This window comes from Coenobita brevimanus, chromosome 98, assembly GCF_032717465.1.
Source record: "Coenobita brevimanus isolate Jiangsu-jjx chromosome 98, ASM3271746v2, whole genome shotgun sequence".
In the NCBI taxonomy this organism is placed as follows: Eukaryota; Metazoa; Arthropoda; class Malacostraca; order Decapoda; family Coenobitidae; genus Coenobita; species Coenobita brevimanus.
In genome coordinates this window covers 11,707,501-11,727,655 of record NC_137051.1, presented here as the reverse complement: position 1 = coordinate 11,727,655, position 20,155 = coordinate 11,707,501, and the positions used below count along the sequence as shown (strand labels likewise).

General features: G+C 40.4%; 1 protein-coding gene across 1 annotated transcript in view; it reads right to left on the bottom strand.

The window, feature by feature from the left end:
* LOC145414193 (uncharacterized) overlaps window positions 1–20,155 on the bottom strand; it is a 51,138-nt gene that overhangs the window by 21,134 nt on the left and 9,849 nt on the right. The window contains exons 2-4 of the mRNA XM_080283769.1: window positions 18,566–18,667; window positions 3,068–3,342; window positions 555–759 (exon numbers count right to left, since the gene is read on the bottom strand). Of these exons, the coding sequence (XP_080139895.1) occupies window positions 555–759; window positions 3,068–3,342; window positions 18,566–18,667 (582 nt within the window). The remainder of the gene's footprint in view (window positions 1–554; window positions 760–3,067; window positions 3,343–18,565; window positions 18,668–20,155) is intronic.

Below are 20,155 nucleotides of genomic sequence, written 5' to 3'. Positions count from 1 at the left end.
TGTTAATATTCCTAAACTTCCATCACTCACTTCCTACCATTACAGCACTTCCTTCACTCATTTCTTACCATTCCAACACTCCCAACATCAACGCCTCTCATTACAACCATTCCAGCATTTCCACCAACACCTGCCAACGGTCAGGTTGTACGATGAGAGGAGCGGTGGCTATGTATTAACATGACACTAATACAAAACCTTTCCACCACTTTCAGCATCAACCCCAAACCAATCCAATCTTTCCGTTACAATTGCTCTGCCATTTTCACGCTTCCACTACAAACGTCCTCTCATTCTAACCTTCTCAATATATAATCCAACACTTATCCACGACGATCAATTTCTACCATGGGAGTAGTGGCAGCTGTATTGTAAACCTGACATCAGTGCCAACATTTACAATTCTTTCATCATCATCCCCAAACCAATACAGCCTTTCCATCCCCCTCGTTGTACCATTGTAACACTTCCACTATGAAACAGGTCATTTCTAATCTTTCCAACATTACCGTCACAAGCACTGAATCATTTCCAACACTTCTGGCAATACTTACCTACGACGGTTAAGTTGTACCAAGAAAGGAGTGGCGGCTGTGTATTAACTTGACACCCGTACCGTCCTGCATCTTCCGTCTGCGTGTACCTGAGCGTCAACGTCCACGCCTCTCCCGCCCCCGTGGCGTTAATGCGTGCGTCGGAGGCGAAGGTGTTCTCCCCGGAGCTGAGCACGTGAAGGTCTCGCCCCCTGATCCATGACACCTGCATTTTAGGGAGTAAGTTAGGGGGTCGATTGATACCAGGTGAGGAGGGGGGGATTAAAATATATCAACTTCATTACTGTGAAGTCTGTTATAATCCATTCTTAGTACCACTTTACTCTTCTTACGCTAACCTGGCCTAATACTGCCATCTCTCCATTCAAGAGTGCTGAGTTGTTGGAGTATATTAGCACTAGAATGTAATGCCAGTCATGCAGAAATGCTACGGAAAGAATGTTGAGCCGCAGCATTGTGTAGAGCCAAGTTAGACTTAACAGAGTATGGACAATATTATCAACTTCAGCAGTATCCCTGTTAATGAAAAGGTTTAAGAAGGCTACATCCCTCCTTGAAGCTGGCTAACATCGTCTAGAGGAAGCTGAAAAAAAAAGCAAGTAGATATCACTGGACTGAAAAAATGAAGAGTAGGTGGGGGAAGATAAAAAGATATGTTACGGTAAACTAGAGACACGTAAGGGGTACAGATAGGCTGAATAGGGTTGTTTGATGTAGGTAAAGGGTACATTAGGGGCTGGGAAGGGTAGGGAATCAGGGGCTATGATGTTCCCGCCAGAGAAGAACACGTATCGGTCCCTCCTTTACATCCAAGGTACCTGCAATTTAAGGGGCAGGTGAGGGTAGATTAGGGACAAGAGATGGGTAGGTATATATTGATTAGGGTAGATTAGGAGAAGGCGGGGATAGATATAGTTTGAAGTAGATTGGGGATGAGGTAGATATAGCTTGATTAGGGTAGATCAGGGCTAGGTGAAAATAGATATAGCTTGGTTAGGGTAGATTAGAGGCAGGCGAAGGTAGGTATAACTTGATTAGGGTAGATTGAAGGCAGGTGGGGATAGATATAGCTTGATTTGGGTAGATTAGGGGCAGGTGGTAGTAGACATAGCTTAATCTGATTAGGGTTGATTAGGGGCAGGAGGAAGTAGACATAGCTTGATTAGGGTAGATTAGGTACATAGAGGTTTAACTGGACTGGCAAATGCTGAAAGGTAGATTAGGGAAGGAATAGGGAGAGGTATAATGGTAAAGGGTTTAGAGGCAAAGACATGAGTAGGTGAGGGGTTGTTTAGAGTAATTAGGGACAGGGGAAACGAGGGGCGGATTAGGGTAGGATGAATCAGGGGCAGGTGAGGGACTGATCAGGGTTAGGTGCAGTATAGGATAGGAAATGAAATGCATGAATTAAACACATTTTCTCGTTTTATGTTACTCATGAGAACTTGAGATGTTTGGCGGTTGGTGTAATGTAAAAAAGAGAGAGAGAAAGATCAGAAGTTGCCGTTTAAGGGGAGAATCGATCAAACGCATTAAAAAGAACAGTCTCTTTTCTCTACAACCTTCCATGCAAGTAATATTATTTGAAATACATTGTGGTAAGAGCTTCCAGCCGTAAAACGCATCTGAATGCTTTATTACGCGTATAACGTCTGCGTCCCTTCCTTGCTTACAGGAAACCATTTGGCTTGTCACTCAATGTAAAGCCACCTGTAAAGGAAAGAAAAGCAATAAGAAGTGACAAGAAAGATGGGAGAAATAGGAAGAGAGGAGGGCAGGCACAGAAAAAGAATGATATAGGCTAAGGAAGATGTAGGCAGCACTACATCTAGTAAGTGGATGATGGTCGCCACCACCTACTGCTGACTGGATTTAAATGTGGTCACAATTGGTCAAGGGATAACAGCTTACAGCTAAAAGGAACGGTCAAAATCCAAAATTTTTAAGATTTCACTCAGCCAGATCAGCAATGAAGATAATTTCCGTAACAATCATAGTGGATGCCATGAAGTTCCAGCACCTCCGATGCTCCACCGAGGTTTTCAAAGACCAACCCTTACCAAAAGACTTAGTTTTTATCCTGGCGTTTTCCTTCTGGACCAGTTCCCATCCATGATCACTTGTTCATCCCTCCCCCTCTCTTTTACTAGCCGAATGAAACAGGCATGGAATACAGTGGTAATATTTTCTCTCCCCTTTCCTTGATCGAGCCTGAGGGTTCGTATAAAAGATCTCTCTAGCTCCGTGTCCACTCTTCTTTATGGAGGTGGACGAATCAACACACACACACTCACGAGGTAACTAGGGTGAATATCGTTAATGTTGCCATCGTACTGAATTCGTATCTTATGATTTTTAGGAAAGTATCAGAGCAAAGAATTTATGTTAGGAGCCAGCCACAATAAAAAATGAACAAATATCAAAACTAATGCAGGTTTCATCCAATAAGCGTTTATTAAGTTTTCAATATTTTTTATTTAATTATCGTATTTAATCGTTTTTTTTTCTTTTACCTGTCTGTTGCCGAGGTTCTTGACAATACATGTGAGTGAGGCCGACTGCCCCGCCCTGATGGTGACCTGCGTGGCGGGGGGCGGCAGGAAGTAGGGGCCCTCAGGCTGGGAGTAAGGGTCGTCCAGCGGGGTGCTCCTGCCTGACACGTCCCTGCGCTGCGGCCACCACACTCCCGCAGACAGCCTGTGTTCATGCCGACTGAAGGAAGGCTCACTGTGCTGATGTAGTTTAGACCCCCTACGTGATGTGTGCCCTGATGCTGCAGTCCCAATGGCTGAAACAAGATAAATAAAGAAATAAATAACAGTACTTTTAAACACAATATATAATAATAATAATAATAATAATAAGCTAAGCGCACTCACAGAGCACACACCTCCGCCAGCGCCTATACCAGACAACTCAGATTACCACCAAAATTTAACCAACTCTTCTCTGGCCCGTGACCCACATATCCACAAACTTTCACTGAAATCCATCAATAACTGATTGAGAAATCTTGTGGACAAACAAACAAAAACCAACCCTGGACAGGGACTGGAACTCAGATCACCACCACCACCAAAAAAAAATAAAAAAAAATAAAAAAAATAAATAAATAATAATAATAATAATGATAATGATAATAATAATCAATTCTTCCTTGGTCCATGAGTTACATATCCACAAAGTTTCACTGAAATCCATCATAACCTTTCTGAGATATCTTGTGGAAAACCAGTCAGACAGGGATCAAAACATAACCTCCAGTTTCGCTCGCGGAGGTAATAATAAAAGTAGTAGTAGTAGCAATTACCTCCGCTAACGGAGTTGGAGGAGGTGGTGGTCGTCGTCGTCGTCGTCTTTCTACCAATTTCCCAGTATCAGATGGGGTGGGTACGACTCAGAAATATCAAAAACACCAAAAAAACAGAGAATAAATTTACTTGTACATTATATATAACCAAATCCCGCATAATCCCTTTCCATTCCCTGACGGACCAAGTACTGAGCCTTGAACAAGTAAAGAAGAAAATATATAAAGTGAAAATAAGCTAAATAAATAAAGACAAATAAAGAAGTTACAAAGGAAAATAAATATATGTTGTCAGTTTCCTCAGACATTATTTTCAGATTATTCCGTAATTTTTAACCCTTTCTGTTCAATGACGTATTACTGTTTGTGTGTGTGTGTGTGTGTGTGTGTGTGTGTGTGTGTGTGTGTGTGTGTGTGTGTGTGTGTGTGTGTACTAACGATTTTTTGCTGCTTGGGAGAGACGGTTCAAACTGGGGGTGTTATGAACAGCCTTAATCAACCCCTTCTGTACAAGATGTTTCCCTCGCTGAATAAAATCGTCTGGAGGTGGCACGAATGCATTAGAAATTACGTCACCGGAATGAAAAGGTTAACCCCCTGGACACTAGTTGGGGAGATTATTATCGTAATTTATAGAGTTTCGCCATATAAATGGCGAACTTATTGTTTTCGTATTATTATTATTATTATTTTTCTTTGCACTTTTTTTTTTCTTAGATCCTGTATATATATATTTGGTACAAGTATATATATATTTGGTACATATATATATATATATATATATATATATATATATATATATATATATATATATACTTGTACCTGTATATATATATTTGGTACATATATATTTGGTACAAGTACTTATACCAAATATATATGACCTTGACCTATTTTTAGAGGTCATATTCTCCTTTTTGGTGCAAAAGTTGCGTATGTGAAAATGAAATGTCATAAACTGATTGAGTTACAGCTGTTTGATTGAAAATCCTATGATAAAAAACAGTTTGCTGAGAACTTTGGCTGAATATTTTGCCATTTAGCCTAGCGGAAAGTAACGAATTAAAATCTGCTCAGTGTTTTCTTTGTCGCACATTTCAGAGAAAACCACAAAAGCTGTAAAGCTGTAACTTTACAGGAATATTGCTGCTGTCCCTCTTACTGTCTGAAAGGAATGTGGTTACAGTTAGGCATACAGTTACCCAGTTATTATGACCAACATAAAATGTACCCATGCGTTCTTCCACAACTTTGTCTTCAGGTATTGATATTACACAAGAAGCTATCTTAGGTTAGCCTAATCTAAGTAAATGTTTCAAGTGTGAATGACCTTAAACTACTTTTAAAGGTCACAGACTTGTTTATGATACCAAAATTTCATACCCTATATACCATCAATAGTTATGGCGAAGCTTCCTTATTGTGGCTACTCAGTAAGTAGATAGATAACTAGTTTTAGTAGTAGTAGTAGTAGTAGTAGCAGTAGCAGTAGTAGTAGTAGGAGTAATAGTAGTAACAGAAGTAGTAGTAGTGTGGTGGTATTATTATTAGTAGTAGTCGTAGTAGTAGTAGTAGTATTTTCGTGAGTGGACAATCATAAGATCCAAAAAGGCTTATTATGTGTAAATCCGACTACACTCTAAAACAATATAACTTAAAGCCGGTAACCGATGCGAATTTGTCTACGGTATCCCCCCCAAGAAGGCATGAATGAATTTAAAAAAGAGAATAAGTAAATAAATAAATAAATAAGTTAATGATCAGATTCTTCCTCTCCAATTGCCAACGATGATGTGAGAATGCCATGAAAGGGACACACTGAGATGGAAATAGCTACCATCTCTCTCTCTCTCTCTCTCTCTCTCTCTCTCTCTCTCTCTCTCTCTCTCTCTCTCTCTCTCTCTCTCTCTCCAGTACTTCAGGTCTTTCTTAAGCTGCATAAAATCATGTATTCAGTAGCAAGAATGAAATATGCAATAGATCATCGTACTGTAAGGGTTAATTGTGCGTCCCTCTAATTCTAAACGTAAAGCCTAACATAAGGATACTGTTGTAGATATGTCAGAGGAGTGTTGAGGCTAACAGCAGTAAGGAAGCATAATGAACGAGGATACTGAGAGTCAGAATAAACGCTAACTAACACAAACTATCAGCAAACAAACGATCTGGGTAGGGAAATTAAAAAGAAATACACTAAATAAACACTGGAACGTGAAAAGAATATCACACACACACACACACACACACACACACACACACACACACACACACACACACACACACGCACGCGCGCGCGTAACGAAACCCCCTGAAGATATTTTATAAAATATAAACTAGGAAATCAATAAAATATACGTTATGTTCACTGGATCACACTAAACAAATTAAAGACGATAAAACACTCATGAAAAAATCAAGTTTCTCTCTTTCTCTCTCTCTCTCACATGCACACACACACGCACGAACGCCAATTGCTGTCCCCCGGTGCTGTGAATAAATTAAAACAAAGTGCATCAATTATAAACTCCACCGTACCTCACCAAGTGCTATTACACGGCAATCATAAACTCCATTAAAGTCATTTCTTGTCACACATCCTCTTGCATCCCCCCCTCCCCATGCCTTAACCCTCTTCCGCAATACCGATTAGTGTGTGTGTGTGTGTGTGTGTGTGTGTGTGTGTGTGTGTGTGTGTGTGTGTGTGTGTGTGTGTGTGTGTGTGTGTGTGTGTGTGTGTGTGTGTGTGTGTGTGTGTGTGTGTGTGTGTGTGTGTGTTGTTAATTTCATTTCGGGTTAAGTGTGAAACGAGATTATGAGCCAATTATAAAACAAAATGTGAGTAAAAATTTTTCCTTTGTTTCTGTCAACATTCAGGCTACAATGGCTCACTTCTAGTCGAACTACATCGCCTGGCATTAACTGGGAGATAGTGCTAGAGTTGTCCCGACCTAGAAAGGGTTAATGATGTCAGTATCCATAATCTCAGAGGAAAGAAAGAATAAAAGACAAATTATGTGTTAAGATTTAGGGGGATAAGAAAAAACGAAATATTTTACTTTTAATATTATAGTATTTTATTTCACTTTATTAATCTATCTATGTAGCTATCTATTTATTTTTCATTTATTTATTCCATTTGTCTTCACTCAGTTGTCCCTGTTTACACACCTGATCATTTTATTCAGACTAAATCCAGACCACTTTCTTCAGCTAAGGGAATATCTAGCAGGATTATGGTGATAGTTTTCTGCCTTCTGACTACTGCAGTTTCCCTCAGCTGAATAAAATCGTCTTGTGGCAACCTGAACGAGAAAATGCGTCTACACAATGCCAGAGATAATAAGGGTACAACTAACAAACACCTCTCTGATATTATTTTTTTTTTTTTGGGGGGGGGGGATAGGACGCGGGAATGGCGATTTCCAGCCAATAAAAATAAAGTATAAAAAAAAAAAAGGCTTTCGTTTCTTCTGGTAATACTGACAAAACCTGAATCTTTAGTTCCAACTCATTTTGCCGTGGCTGGACATAGGGTGAGATATTATGAGGTGTTTGTTTATGGTAAGAAAAAACACGAAGACAGCTCAGCTTTTAAGTCGCCTATTGCTAGGATGAACGAACGAGATTATTAAGTATGAAATAAAGATGAAAATTAATATATATTTTTATCCTCCTTTTGTTATTGAAAATAATATAAAGGATATATGCTTTTGTTTTGGGTGGGAAAGCTTATGAATTAATTATGAAAGAAAGATGAAAATAAACTACTTTTTTTTTTTTTTTTTTTTTTTTACTGCTGAGTACTGATATAGGAGAAAAAATGGTTAGCTTTTGCTCTGGTAATTTTTCTGTTGCTGGGACACGCTAATGAGACTATGAAGGTATTGTGAATTGGACAGAGGTTCAAATTAATGTCAAGCCTTTCCCTTTGTTCTTGGTATCGGAATAAAAAAGGAAGACGAATTACCTTTCATTTGCCCATATTCCCTGTTACTGGGACGCGTGACTGAGAATATTGCATAATTATTTATCTATCTATCTGGTTATCCATCTATCTCTTTTTCTCTATCTATCTATCGATCTATCTATCTGCCTGTCTGTCATCTATCTATCTATCTATCTATTGCCAGACGCTTTAATCCCTTAAGGGTTGGACACAAACAAATCGCCTCCATTTCGCCATGTCCTCCGCCATTTGGCTGCCCTCTCTCCAGATCACACCCCTTGCTCTCATATATCTTTCCACTCCATCCCTCCATCTCATCCTTGGTGTCCCCTTTCTCCTTTCCCCCTCCACCTCACTCACAAATTTTAGTCACATGTACGAGAAAAAGTGTGACGGAGAAGGTACCAAATAAGCCGGTCCCATATCACCTCTCGGAGCGTAGGGGACCGAGGCTAGGCTAGTGTAATGCGGATCTGTCTACTCTTCGAAACTTATGTCATTAACTTTTTTTATTTTTTTTGCCGTCTTCAGATTTTTTTTTTTTTTAATCGCAGGAAAAACTTTGAATTGAGGTGTTACATATCCCCTCCATTAACCTGTTCACTAGTGGGGTACAGAGGAGTCCAAAGGAATAAAAACAGCAACTGGCCTGTTCGTCCTTCCGTGGCTGTTTGTTATAAGGAGATGAAAACAAGGACAGAGAAACAGGTGCTCTCTTACACCAAATAAAATCGTCTGGCAGGAGCAAGAACAGAAATGACGTCCCAAGCCATGAAGAGTTAAGGGGAAAAGGCCGACATATTTCAATGGCAGGATTATACATGTAAATAAATGAATAAGCAAATAAATTAGCACATAAATAGATAACCTCCAGTCACTTTCTGGGGATTCAAACAGTTGAGAATACTGGCACACATCCTCGATCTGGATGCTCTACCTCTTGGCAACCTGGAGTCAATAAATAAAATGGAACAAAAAAAAAATGAATGTATATATTATGATTCGTCTTGGCCTTTGTTAGGAGAAGGACGAGCGACGCTAGAGGATGCAGTAACTAAGAAGTTCATGAAAACTGAAAATATTTTATCCGACGTCTTGGCTGTTCACAAAAACGAAGAAAAAAAACAAGAAAGCGAAAACGATTATTATCCATTTTGCTGATTTTCATGTGGAGAATAATGTTACTAAGAATTAAATAAACAAGAAATCCACTGAACTTAATCAACTCCTTTGGGACGGTGATGTATTTTCTATGTCATTCTTACCATCACTGGATGATTAAATTCGGCATTGGAGAAACACGTCGTGGTGAAGGGACTGACACCATATCCATCAACCCTTCAGCCTCATGACCTATTTTATATTGTGCTTTTAAACTGTGTTCTTGTTATGTCCAGACCATATTTATTTATTTTTTAGACTTTTCGACGTTGAGAGATTCCAGGTATATAGTTTTTGTTAATAGCTTTACTGCAGCACGTCTATTAACTGGTGTAAAGAAAATCGTCTGATGGTAGCAAGAACAGAAAAATCACGTCGCTGGGTGGAAGGGGTTGACTCCTTTGCCTCTCCTGAACTGAATGAAATCGTCTGGAGGCAGCAAGAATAAATTTTTAAAAGACTGCTGTTTCCCGGGTCTATAAACAAAAGTTCAACTAACTGTTCATGTCATAAAACCTGTACTAAATGAAAAAAAAAATTATAGTAGAATTTTATACACACACAGGGAACTAGTGGGTTACAATTTTTTCCATCTGAAATTGAGACACAAACCTTTCTATCTCCATGGTAACTAAAAGAAACAGAAGAAAAAAGTAGATAATCATTTCAAGCTCCTCTCCAGCAACTCTTCACCATTCTTCGCCAATTCAAGCCTCCCTCCCCCATGCACTCCTCCACTTCATCACTCCACGTCGTTCTTGGGCTTCCTCTCCACATTCTCCCATTAACATTTTATATTATTTCATTATTGTTACAATTACTCCACTTCCTTATTACGTCTAATTCAGCTTTTATTACATACATTCATCCTCTTGCATATCAAATCTGCTGTTACATATATTCACTCTACTCTCTCTCTCTCTCTCTCTCATATATTCACTCTACTCTCTCTCTCTCTCTCTCTCTCTCTCACACACACACACACACACACAAACCATAAAAAACAGCTACGTACATGATAATAACCAACAAGAGTATTAAAAATTAATGAAAACCCTCCCACACCTCGTGAAGCACTTGATTAACTTGTAATAACCGCTGTCTCCACTCCGACCTATTAGCCCAGTGCCCAGACCCTGCCATTGCCATCAGTAAATTGGCCAACAAAAGGTTAATTACACGCTTCATTATCTCTATTGTAATAAGGGTAATAAATTTCAACGTCATTAGGGTCGGACCACCAACAGGCGCGTAACTGCTGACGTAATTACCTGGAGAGAAGCAGCAGTAACAACAACAACTATAACAATAACAACAATAGCAGTAATAGCACCATAGCAGCAGCAGCAGCAGCAGTAGCAGTAGTAGTCGTCATCGTCGTCGTCGTAGTAGTAGTAGTAGTAGTACTAGTAGCAGTAGTAATTAAAAATCGTAGTTGCGATCGTCATGTAACCACAAAACAGTGAACACTGTTTTTGACAAAAAAAAAAGTCTTTAGCCAAGATGTAGTCTAAAAGAATTCCTACGGATGGAAAGCAAATCTCGGAGAACTGAACGATGCCAAGGTTAGGACAGAAGAATGCCAAGGTTAAGACCGAAAGATGTCAAGGTTAGACAAAAGGATGCAAAGGTTAGAACCAAAGGATGCAAAGGTTAGAACCAAAGGATGCAAAGGTTAGGACAAAAGATGCCATGGTTAGGACCAAAGGATGCCATGGTTAGGACCAAAAGATGCCAAGGTTAGGACCAAAGGATGCCAAGATTAGGAATGAAGAATGCCAAAGTTAGGACCAAATGAGGATATGGTTAAATAAAAGGATGCCGAGGTTAGGACTGAAGAATGCCTTGGTTAGGACTGCAGGCTAGGAGTTCTTGTAGGTCAAAATCTGACCTATCGAGTTAGAAATATTTCTCCGGAGCAGATTACTTATGAAACAGTCTGAAGAATACAGGAATACAGGTAAAAAATAAAGAAAAACAAGAGAAGAAATAAAAGAAAAGGAAAAAAGAAAAAGTATCGATTCGAAGGTGTTAAGAAAGGTAGCTAACGCAGGAAGTTTAACATCTGAGCCTTCCTGTGGGTGAGCAAAGCCTAATACGCCACTGTAACATCACTCTGTACACTGGCACGATTTAACTTTCAATCCAGTTACGTGGCGTTGTTTGCAAAATACGAATGTGTACCTCATTATAAGTCAGTTTTATTTATTTTAATGACCTACAGAACTGGACCCCTACAACCCGAGAGCTAAGTCATTGTTGCATGAAAATCGATAAGCCTTAAGTATGAGATAAGATTAAGTCTCCTTGGTGAGTAATCAAGTCCACCCTTAAGATTTACTACACATAGACATCAACTGAGCTGCAAAAGAGTTTGGGGCATCTAACAGGCTAGAACAGACGAGCTAAAGTTATTCTAGGTGGGCGTGTTTCATCGCCATTACGGTCGCATACTTAGTCGTTTTATAATGTGTGGGAATCGTGAAATCCAATGAACATTGTGGAAATGAACGCTAAGTTAGGAAAACGTTTGAATGAGTGCGCATTTTTTTTTCTTTATTCAGAAAGCTAATATGTTTGTTTCAGTTCGTTCGTCAGTCTCGGATGAGTGTATTGGATGAGTGTATTGGACGAGTGTATTGGATGAGTGTATTGGACGAGTGTACTGGACGAATGTATTGGGCAAGTGTATTGGACGAGTGTATTGGATGAGTGTATTGGATGAGTGTATTGGACGAGTGTACTGGATAAGTGTATTGGATGAGTGTATTGGACGAGTGTACTGGATGAGTGTATTGGATGGGTGCATTGGATGAGTGTACTGGCTGAGTGTATTGGACGAGTGTATTGGATGAGCATATTGGACGAGTGTACTGGATAAGTGTATTGGATGAGTGTCTCGGACGAGTGTACTGGAGGAGTGTAGAAGATATGTGTACTAGATGAGGGTGTACCGGAATATTTTTTTTTTTTCCAGCGTAGCTAAAACATTCGTCTCATTTCACTCCCTTCAACCATAAGGACCCAATACTGTTGTTCCTGTTCTCCCTTAAACCACCCGACTCCCCGCCCACCGTGCCTTCAACCCCCTGCATCCAGCCACGTAATATATGGGGTTATTCTTGTTATCTCCAGACGATTTTATTGAGGATTATCGAGTTATACTTTTTTCGAATTAGAGGGATTAGATTTGGGCTTACTTTACGCCGTCGCTGATACAAGTCATTCCTAGGTTGATTAAAAATTGTCTAGTGATTGCATGAATAAACTAGAAATGAATGTGACGGAAGTGAAGGGGTTAAGGGCAATGAAGGGAATGAAAATGAAATGCCCTACTGGATTATTAGCTGCACACACACACACACACACACACACACACACACACACACACACACACATCATCATCATCATCATCATCATAATCAAACTATGCGTACCCATGCACCAGCCGGCGTGTTCCAGCAGGGTTGCGAGGCGAGACTGACAGAATTATGCGAGAGCGTAAACCCTTAGACAGTTGCACAGCTAAGTACGTAAGTCACTACTCTCTTATACGTTACCCTCTGCCATGTGCCTTGCTCCCACACAGGCCATAATAGTAATAATAATAACAATAATGAAAATAATGATAATAATAATAATAATAATAATAATAATAAAAATAATAAAATAAATTGTATTATTTTTATTATTATTAGTAGTAGCAGTAGTAGTAGTAGTAGTAGTAGTAGTAGTAGTAGTTGTGGTAGTAATAATAGTAGTAGTAGTTGTAGTAGTAATAGTAGTAGTAGTAGTAGTGAATATGATAATCTCCACTGACTCTAATATTAATGACGGTCATCACCTTCACTGCTTCCAGCCTGTGCTAATGAGGGGATCACAAATAACGTAATTACATGCCAGTTTAACCAGCAGTAATGACCCTGACGGATTAGCTACCACCAAACGAGGCACAAAATGGGTCTGACAAATTGCTCTGATAGCCTCACCCAGTAATAGGCAAAAACTACATCGAATACCTTAATCCTTCACTACGATACATTTCTATCGTTTTGGATGAAATACAATTTTAAAATTGGCTGAAATAAAGTCCTGTGGTGGCAGCAGGAACAAGGTGAACTAGTGTAGGCAAGCACAGTAGATACTGACAAACAATAAGTATATTCTAGTACACTACAAATCTCATGTCGAACTATGACCTTACTCTGTGACCTTGACCTCTGACTGTTCTCAGAACCGACTCCCTTTGTTCTTGAAGTTTGGTTTACACCGAAATGAAACTGTTTAAGTTGACCTTGACATGTACCTATGATCTTTGACCTATTGATCTAAAAGACTACCGTAGTTCTCATCCCCTTGGCTGACCCTTAACCATCACCAAATTTGGTTGAAATCGAATCAAAACAGTTCCTTACTTTCAGTGACGTTCCTTACATAGTACATCAGTGACAGAGCAGGATGTTGTGATGCTTGCCAGCATCTGAAAATTTATCTAATCTTTTCTACAAATCATCTCGGAAAATACTGAAAAGTGGAATTTATGAATTTTTTGTATTATATCTCATACGCTGATCGCATATTTCGTATTTATATCTTCGGCAAATGCTTAGTTTTGAATGTATCGTACTATTACCATAGTTCTACTTCTGTTCGCGAAATTATAGTCTTTGCTGTGCAGCGGCTGTGTGCCCTTTATGCCTGCATTATCATCCAAGTAGGCCTAAGTAAACCTGCGTCGATCATCACCAGATTCATGTTGGGGTGATTGTCAGCGTCATTTCATTTGATATGAATATTACGGCATTTGCATTATGGTTTAGATTCATATCCTCAGTGGCATTAGAGATTTCCGAACACCCCTTAATATGCGATACATTTTCCACATTATTGTACGAGTCTTCTATCACTTGAATATTATTGATACGAACTATGTCGCTATTAAAACGACAATAACAGCGTACTAGACAATGATGAGTTTAATATGCAAAATAAATCGCCAAGAAAAAGGAGCAACAAAGCTTCCTGTGCCACGCAGAATAGGAAGCAGGGCCAGATGGAATGTCAGCTAGGTTAGGTCTGAAGGATGTTTGTTGCAATGTTAGATTACGTCGGCTAGGTTTGATTTTTTTTTTTTTTTTTTTTTTTTTAACTGAAGAATGCCAAAGTTTGAGCCAAGGGATACCAGGGTCAGGTTCCAAGGATGTCAAGTTTTGGTCTCCCCAAAACATCAATAACGGGAACTTTTGAAACCAGTTATCTATGGGAAACAAGAGGCGGTCTTGTCATCGGTAATTTCTGGGATTCATTCTAAAAGATGAATAAAATAATATGCCGAGTAGCAATAAAATAATGCGTGGGATTTGGGGGAATGTGTTAAAAATCTGGTGGCACACATAAACCGATGAATTGCCGTATGACAGTCTGGCAAAACTAACACACACACACACACACACACACACACACACACACACACACACACACACACACACCACACAATTCAGCTCTCCGTCATCACGCCTACACATACACGAACGTCACAATTATTAAAACCCCCAATGTAGCGTAATTAATATGAGGTCATTAGCGAAATTAATAACAGTGTGGTGTGGGGTGGTGTTGGGTGGTGGTGGCAGGGTCGTAACCAATGGGCGCAGTGACGACCACGGGCAGTGATGAAGGGGTAATAACAGCCGGTCGTAAAATCCCACAGTATGACGTGATGAGGGTGACTCGAATTTGAGCTGACTTTACATGCTGACCTGATTCTACAGTGTGTGTTCCGGGTCCTTTTTTTTTTTTTTTTTTTTTTTAAAGAGATCATGAGGTTATCGTTTAACTTAACCTACCGTAACCTAACTTGATCTAACCTAACGCAACTTACTGTAACTTTGCCTAACCTAACTTCACCGACCCTGCTGTAATTTAACTCAATTTAACTTAACTCTGCTTAACCTAACTTAACCTAACCAAACCAAACCTGACTTCTACTAACCTAATCTAACCTGTACTAACCTAGCCTAACCTAATCAAACCTGACCTATACTAACCTAGCCTAACCTAATCAAACCTGGCCTATACTAACCTAACATTATACTGACCTTACCTAAAATCTAACCTAACCTAAACTAGCCTTACCTGTAACCTAACCTAACCTAACCTAATCTAACTTAACCTAACCTATCCTACCCTCGCCTATCCCGTTAATCTCAGGGCAGAGTGAAAGCTATAAACTCAGATGCAACTGAAATAACATCCACACATAACAGCCCACATTATTGCCACGACCTCATGGGAATCACGCAAATATGAGCTCACTTAACCGGACGATTTGACTACATTTTATATTTCATTTCGTTGCCTCGACCGACCTGACCTGACCTGACCTACCCTGACCTGACCTAATATCCCACACTACTGCCACCACCTCATATCGGTCAGTCAAATATGAGATGACTTGGCATGGTGCTGTATCCCCATTTTATGTTCCAACCTTTGTTTCACGCGGCCTAATATCCTAATACAAGTGAGTCAAATATAAGATGACTTTCCATGATGGCACGCAATGTTAAATGGATTTGGGGTCATTTGGTCATTTATGCGCCTGACTTGAATTGATCTGACCTGACTCGACGTGACCTAACCTGATAGCGGTACGTAACCTAATTTAATATTCAACAGAAGAGACTCACCTAATGCGACTAAGTCATATACGAAATGACTTTACATGGTGAGCTGACTTTATTTCTGACCTTTATTATATCATTTCTAGCTAGTATAATCTGTCATAATTTTACTGATCTGACTTGATCTGGCATAACCTAACCTAATATCTCACATAATTGCCTAACCCGATGCTACAGAATCATAAATGTACTGGTTTGAGTGACTGACAGGGAAAGCACCCAAACATATCCCTCAAGACTGTAAAAAGCAATCTTCACTTTAACTTTCCAGGTCCGTTTTAGTACGAGTTAGAATATGGTAGGGTAAAGAGCACCGTGCAAAAATAAATAAATAAATGAATATATAAAACCTTATGTGACCAAGCCCGACCTCACCTGACCTGGCACATCTAGCGTAATATCTCCTACAATGCCCTGACCCGACATTACAGAATCATATATACGAATTGATGACCTGACGTCGCTTTTTGATACTCTCGTCCTTCAGTTCGTCGTTTCCGCCTCACCTAACCCGACCTCATATCCCACAAAAGTACCGCATCTCATATCAAATGGCTTGATGTGTACGTGCTGACTTCATCTGTTTACCTGTATTCATGTTATTCTAGTGCAGTAGTACAAGTGTTGATGGTTCTCCCGTTTATGTACTTACTCTTTCCTTGTTTCTGCATGCTATCTTAACTCACCTTTGGGTGCGATAGAGAGTCAGGATAATAATGATGATGTGTGATGATGACGGATGATGGGTGATTAATGATGATGAAGATGATGATAATGATGATGAAGATGATGATAATGATGATGATTTTGATGATTGAGATGATGATGATACTGATGATGACAACGATGATGGTACACTAGTTCATCTTTTCCACTTGGCCCAACCTGACCTAATATGACCTTACAAAATAAGATATAAAGTGACACTGCTGGGTGAAGTGACTTTTTAAATACCGTATACCAGTTAGTTAAGTTCGTCTGCCTGAGTCCTGACATGATATTAACTAGCCTAAAAAGAGCTGATTTATACAAGAATACCTAACCTCAATTTATTTATTTATAGTTCATTCCAGCCTAAGACAGATAATTTTATTCCGCTTATACAAACTCACGTCACGTAAAGAGATAATTATTCTTGCCTTTAGTGTATACCTGTGGCCAGATCCGACCTGGCTTTAATTCTACTGATCACATCCTGTTATTAACCCCAAGAACGACTTGCTTGGGTGTCGATATTGCTATCACCAAAAGTTTGTATTCGGTTTTGGGGAAATATCTTGCCGTGAGGAGCTAAATGAAGGCTATATCTCATAACCTGATTCGAATGGTCCTTCCTAAGCTGAATAAAGGTAAGATGGAGCCCAGAAATGCGGGATCGTATTGAAGGGATTAATGTACAACAGAATTTACTTATCTCGACTTGACTTTCCATTAAAACATACACAGTGTCCTCAGGTGTCCCGACATGGATTAGCCAAACACAACAAAACACGACCTGACTCCAACCAACCATGTTCCACCCAACCCCAGGGACCTGACCTAACCCACTTCCAGACGCCCCAAGGGACCCGGAGTCGTATTCATAAAATTTCTTGAATCTGTTCATAAAATTGCTTACTGACAACTTCATCGCAACTCACACAAACACCAAACGGTTCACAGCAAAACCAGGGTGAACGATACAGTGAAAAAAACGACCAAAAAGTCTGATTTCTGAGAATGATTGATTTCTACTGTAAGGTTCACTGCTAACTCCCTATTCCCCCTTCCATTTTTTTTTCTAACTCATGCTGGCCACTTTAGACTCGACCAAGCTCAACCCCATCAGTCCACGAACCTATTACATATCATTCATGCCATCTCCTGACGTTTCCATTCAGTTTAGGAAAGCGCCCTAGGAGTGGAAGTGTTAGTAAAGGCTATGACTATTTATACCCTTCAGATCGAAAAACCTGTACTAGGATGAAGAAAATGGTCAACTGGCTGCAAGAATAGTAAATAAAATACGTCATCGTAGTACAGTGTGAGAGAGAGAGAGAGAGAGAGAGAGAAACAAAGCCAGACCGACAGAGACAGAGTGTGTAAAGGTGAGAGTGGAGTCTCACCTTACAAAATCCCCTTCGGCCTGTCTCAACTCATCTATCCACCCCCTGACCTGCGCTCTTCCCCGACTTCCATTACCGCCCTCCTGCCATCCTCCACATTCTATTATTGTTACCACCCTGACCTAACCTAACCTCATTCACCCCACTTAACCTGACCTTCCTTGACGCTCAAACTCCTCTTCTCTCTACATCTTCCAATATCTTTAATCTGCTCTCATAATCTAACCCAATTTCCGTGTTCTATCCTGCCTGTTCTAACCTATTCTCGCTTTCCAGTTCTCACATACATTAGCTTGTACTGCCTCAATATGCTTGTCCTAACCTACCTTACCTTGCCCTGCCGTACCTGTCTTACCTAATCTACCTTACCTTGACCTGCCCTACCTGTCTCTCCTACCTTACCTTGCCCTGCCCTACTTGTCTACCTACCCTAACTTGACCTGCCCTACCTGTTTGTCTTAAAGCACCCTAGCTTGCCTGTCCAAACCTACTCTCATTTACATTGCCTTAACCTGCCCTACCCTACCATATCCTGTTCTGATCTGACCTGTTCATCTCCGTTGTGATCTGCCATGTCCTGATGTGAAATGCCCTGATTTGCTCCAATCTGTCTTCTCCTGACCTGGCCTGCATTGCCTTTTAATAATCCGCCCTACACTAACCAGATCTGACCTGTTTTATTCTCTCCTGAAATGACCTGATCTGTTCTACGCTTTTCTGCCCTGCCCTGCCCTTTCCTGCTCTATCCTGCCCTGTCCTGCCTTCCCCTGACCTGGCCTTACTTGCGCCTTCCTAATTTCCCTAACCTGCCCTGGCCTGCCCCGCCATGACCTGACCTACCGTGACCTTAACTCCCTCGCCATTACCCCGGCCACCTCGCCTGTAAACAGCCTCTGACGCCCCGCTGCCTAAAGGGGAAAAATAGCGTATCGTATTTTGCTTAGAATTATGAGGTGAGCTGAGTTGTGGGCGAGCTGAGAGAGAGAGAGAGAGAGAGAGAGAGAGAGAGAGAATGGGAAGAAGACATAAGTCAGTGACAGAATATTGATGAGAAAGTAAGAAAGAGGAAGAGAGGAAAAGTGAGGAAGATGGGAGAAGTAAGAGACAGAGAGGATGAAGTATGAAGTGACTTGTAATGAGAGCAAGGGTGGCGAGGAGAGAAAGAGAGAGAGAGACAGAGAGACAGAGACAGAGACAGACAGACAGACAGACAGACAAAGAGACAGAGAGACAGAGACAGAGACAGACAGACAGACAGACAGACAGAGAATCATCGTATAAATAAAAGGTTACATGTGTGTGTGTGTGTGTGTGTGTGTGTGTGTGTGTGTGTGTGTGTGTGTGTGTGTGTGTGTGTGTGTGTGTGTGTGTGTGTGTGTGTGTGTGTGTGTGTGTGTGTGTGTGTGTGTGTGTGTGTGTGTGTGTGTGTGTGTGTGTGTGTGTGTGTGTGTGTGTGTGTGTGTGTGTGTGTGTGTGTGTGTGTGTGTGTGTGTGTGTGTGTGTGTGTGTGTGTGTGTGTGTGTGTGTGTGTGTGTGTGTGTGTGTGTGTGTGTGTGTGTGTGTGTGTGTGTGTGTGTGTGTGTGTGCCAATCAGACCCAAACTCCCGGGTCAACTGCCACCAACATTGACACATGGACCAAATTGGATGACCTAATGAAGCCAGACTACGCTATTTTGTCCCCCTAAATGCGTGTATGCGTAGATCTGTCTCCTAATTTTTTAACTACTAGAATTTCTCTCGGCTAAATAAAATCGTCTGGTGTCCAAATCGATTCCTAGGTGTACCAACAGCAGCGCGTGCAGTAAAAATATCTCAAGTAAAAAAGAGAGAGAGAAAAAAAAATCGCACAAGAGAAAATCGCGCAGCAAAAAGTAGCACAAGAAAAAAGTGGCAATGAAAAACTGGAAAAGAAACAAGAAACTGTCACAGGACAAAGTGGCACAGGGAAAAAAGTGACACGGGAAAAAGGTGACACAAGAAAAAGTGGCAGAGGGTAAAGTGGTACGAGAAAAGTTGCACAGGAACATAACAAAAGGGACAGATGTGAAAAAGTCACATCTGTTAAATTAGGAATGATATTATTTCGATTATTTGTTACATACTTCATATAATAAACAAGCAGCATTACTCTGGTAAGACATCAACATCCATCCATTTGGAGGTGCATAGGGCACCGCAGAAAGAAGATCGGATCTTAGCAAGAGCTACCATTGGGTAGCCTCCCAGACAGAAGAGAAAGTGGGCTTATATAGAACGTCAATAACAGTTAAAGAATATGAGCATCGATTACGTAGAAGGAAGAAAGGAGCTGGCCCAGTTTCTTCCTGTGGTTGGTCACAGCATCGGATTATAACTGCTTAGAATACATGTTGGCTTGGCTGTGCTTGCTGTCTC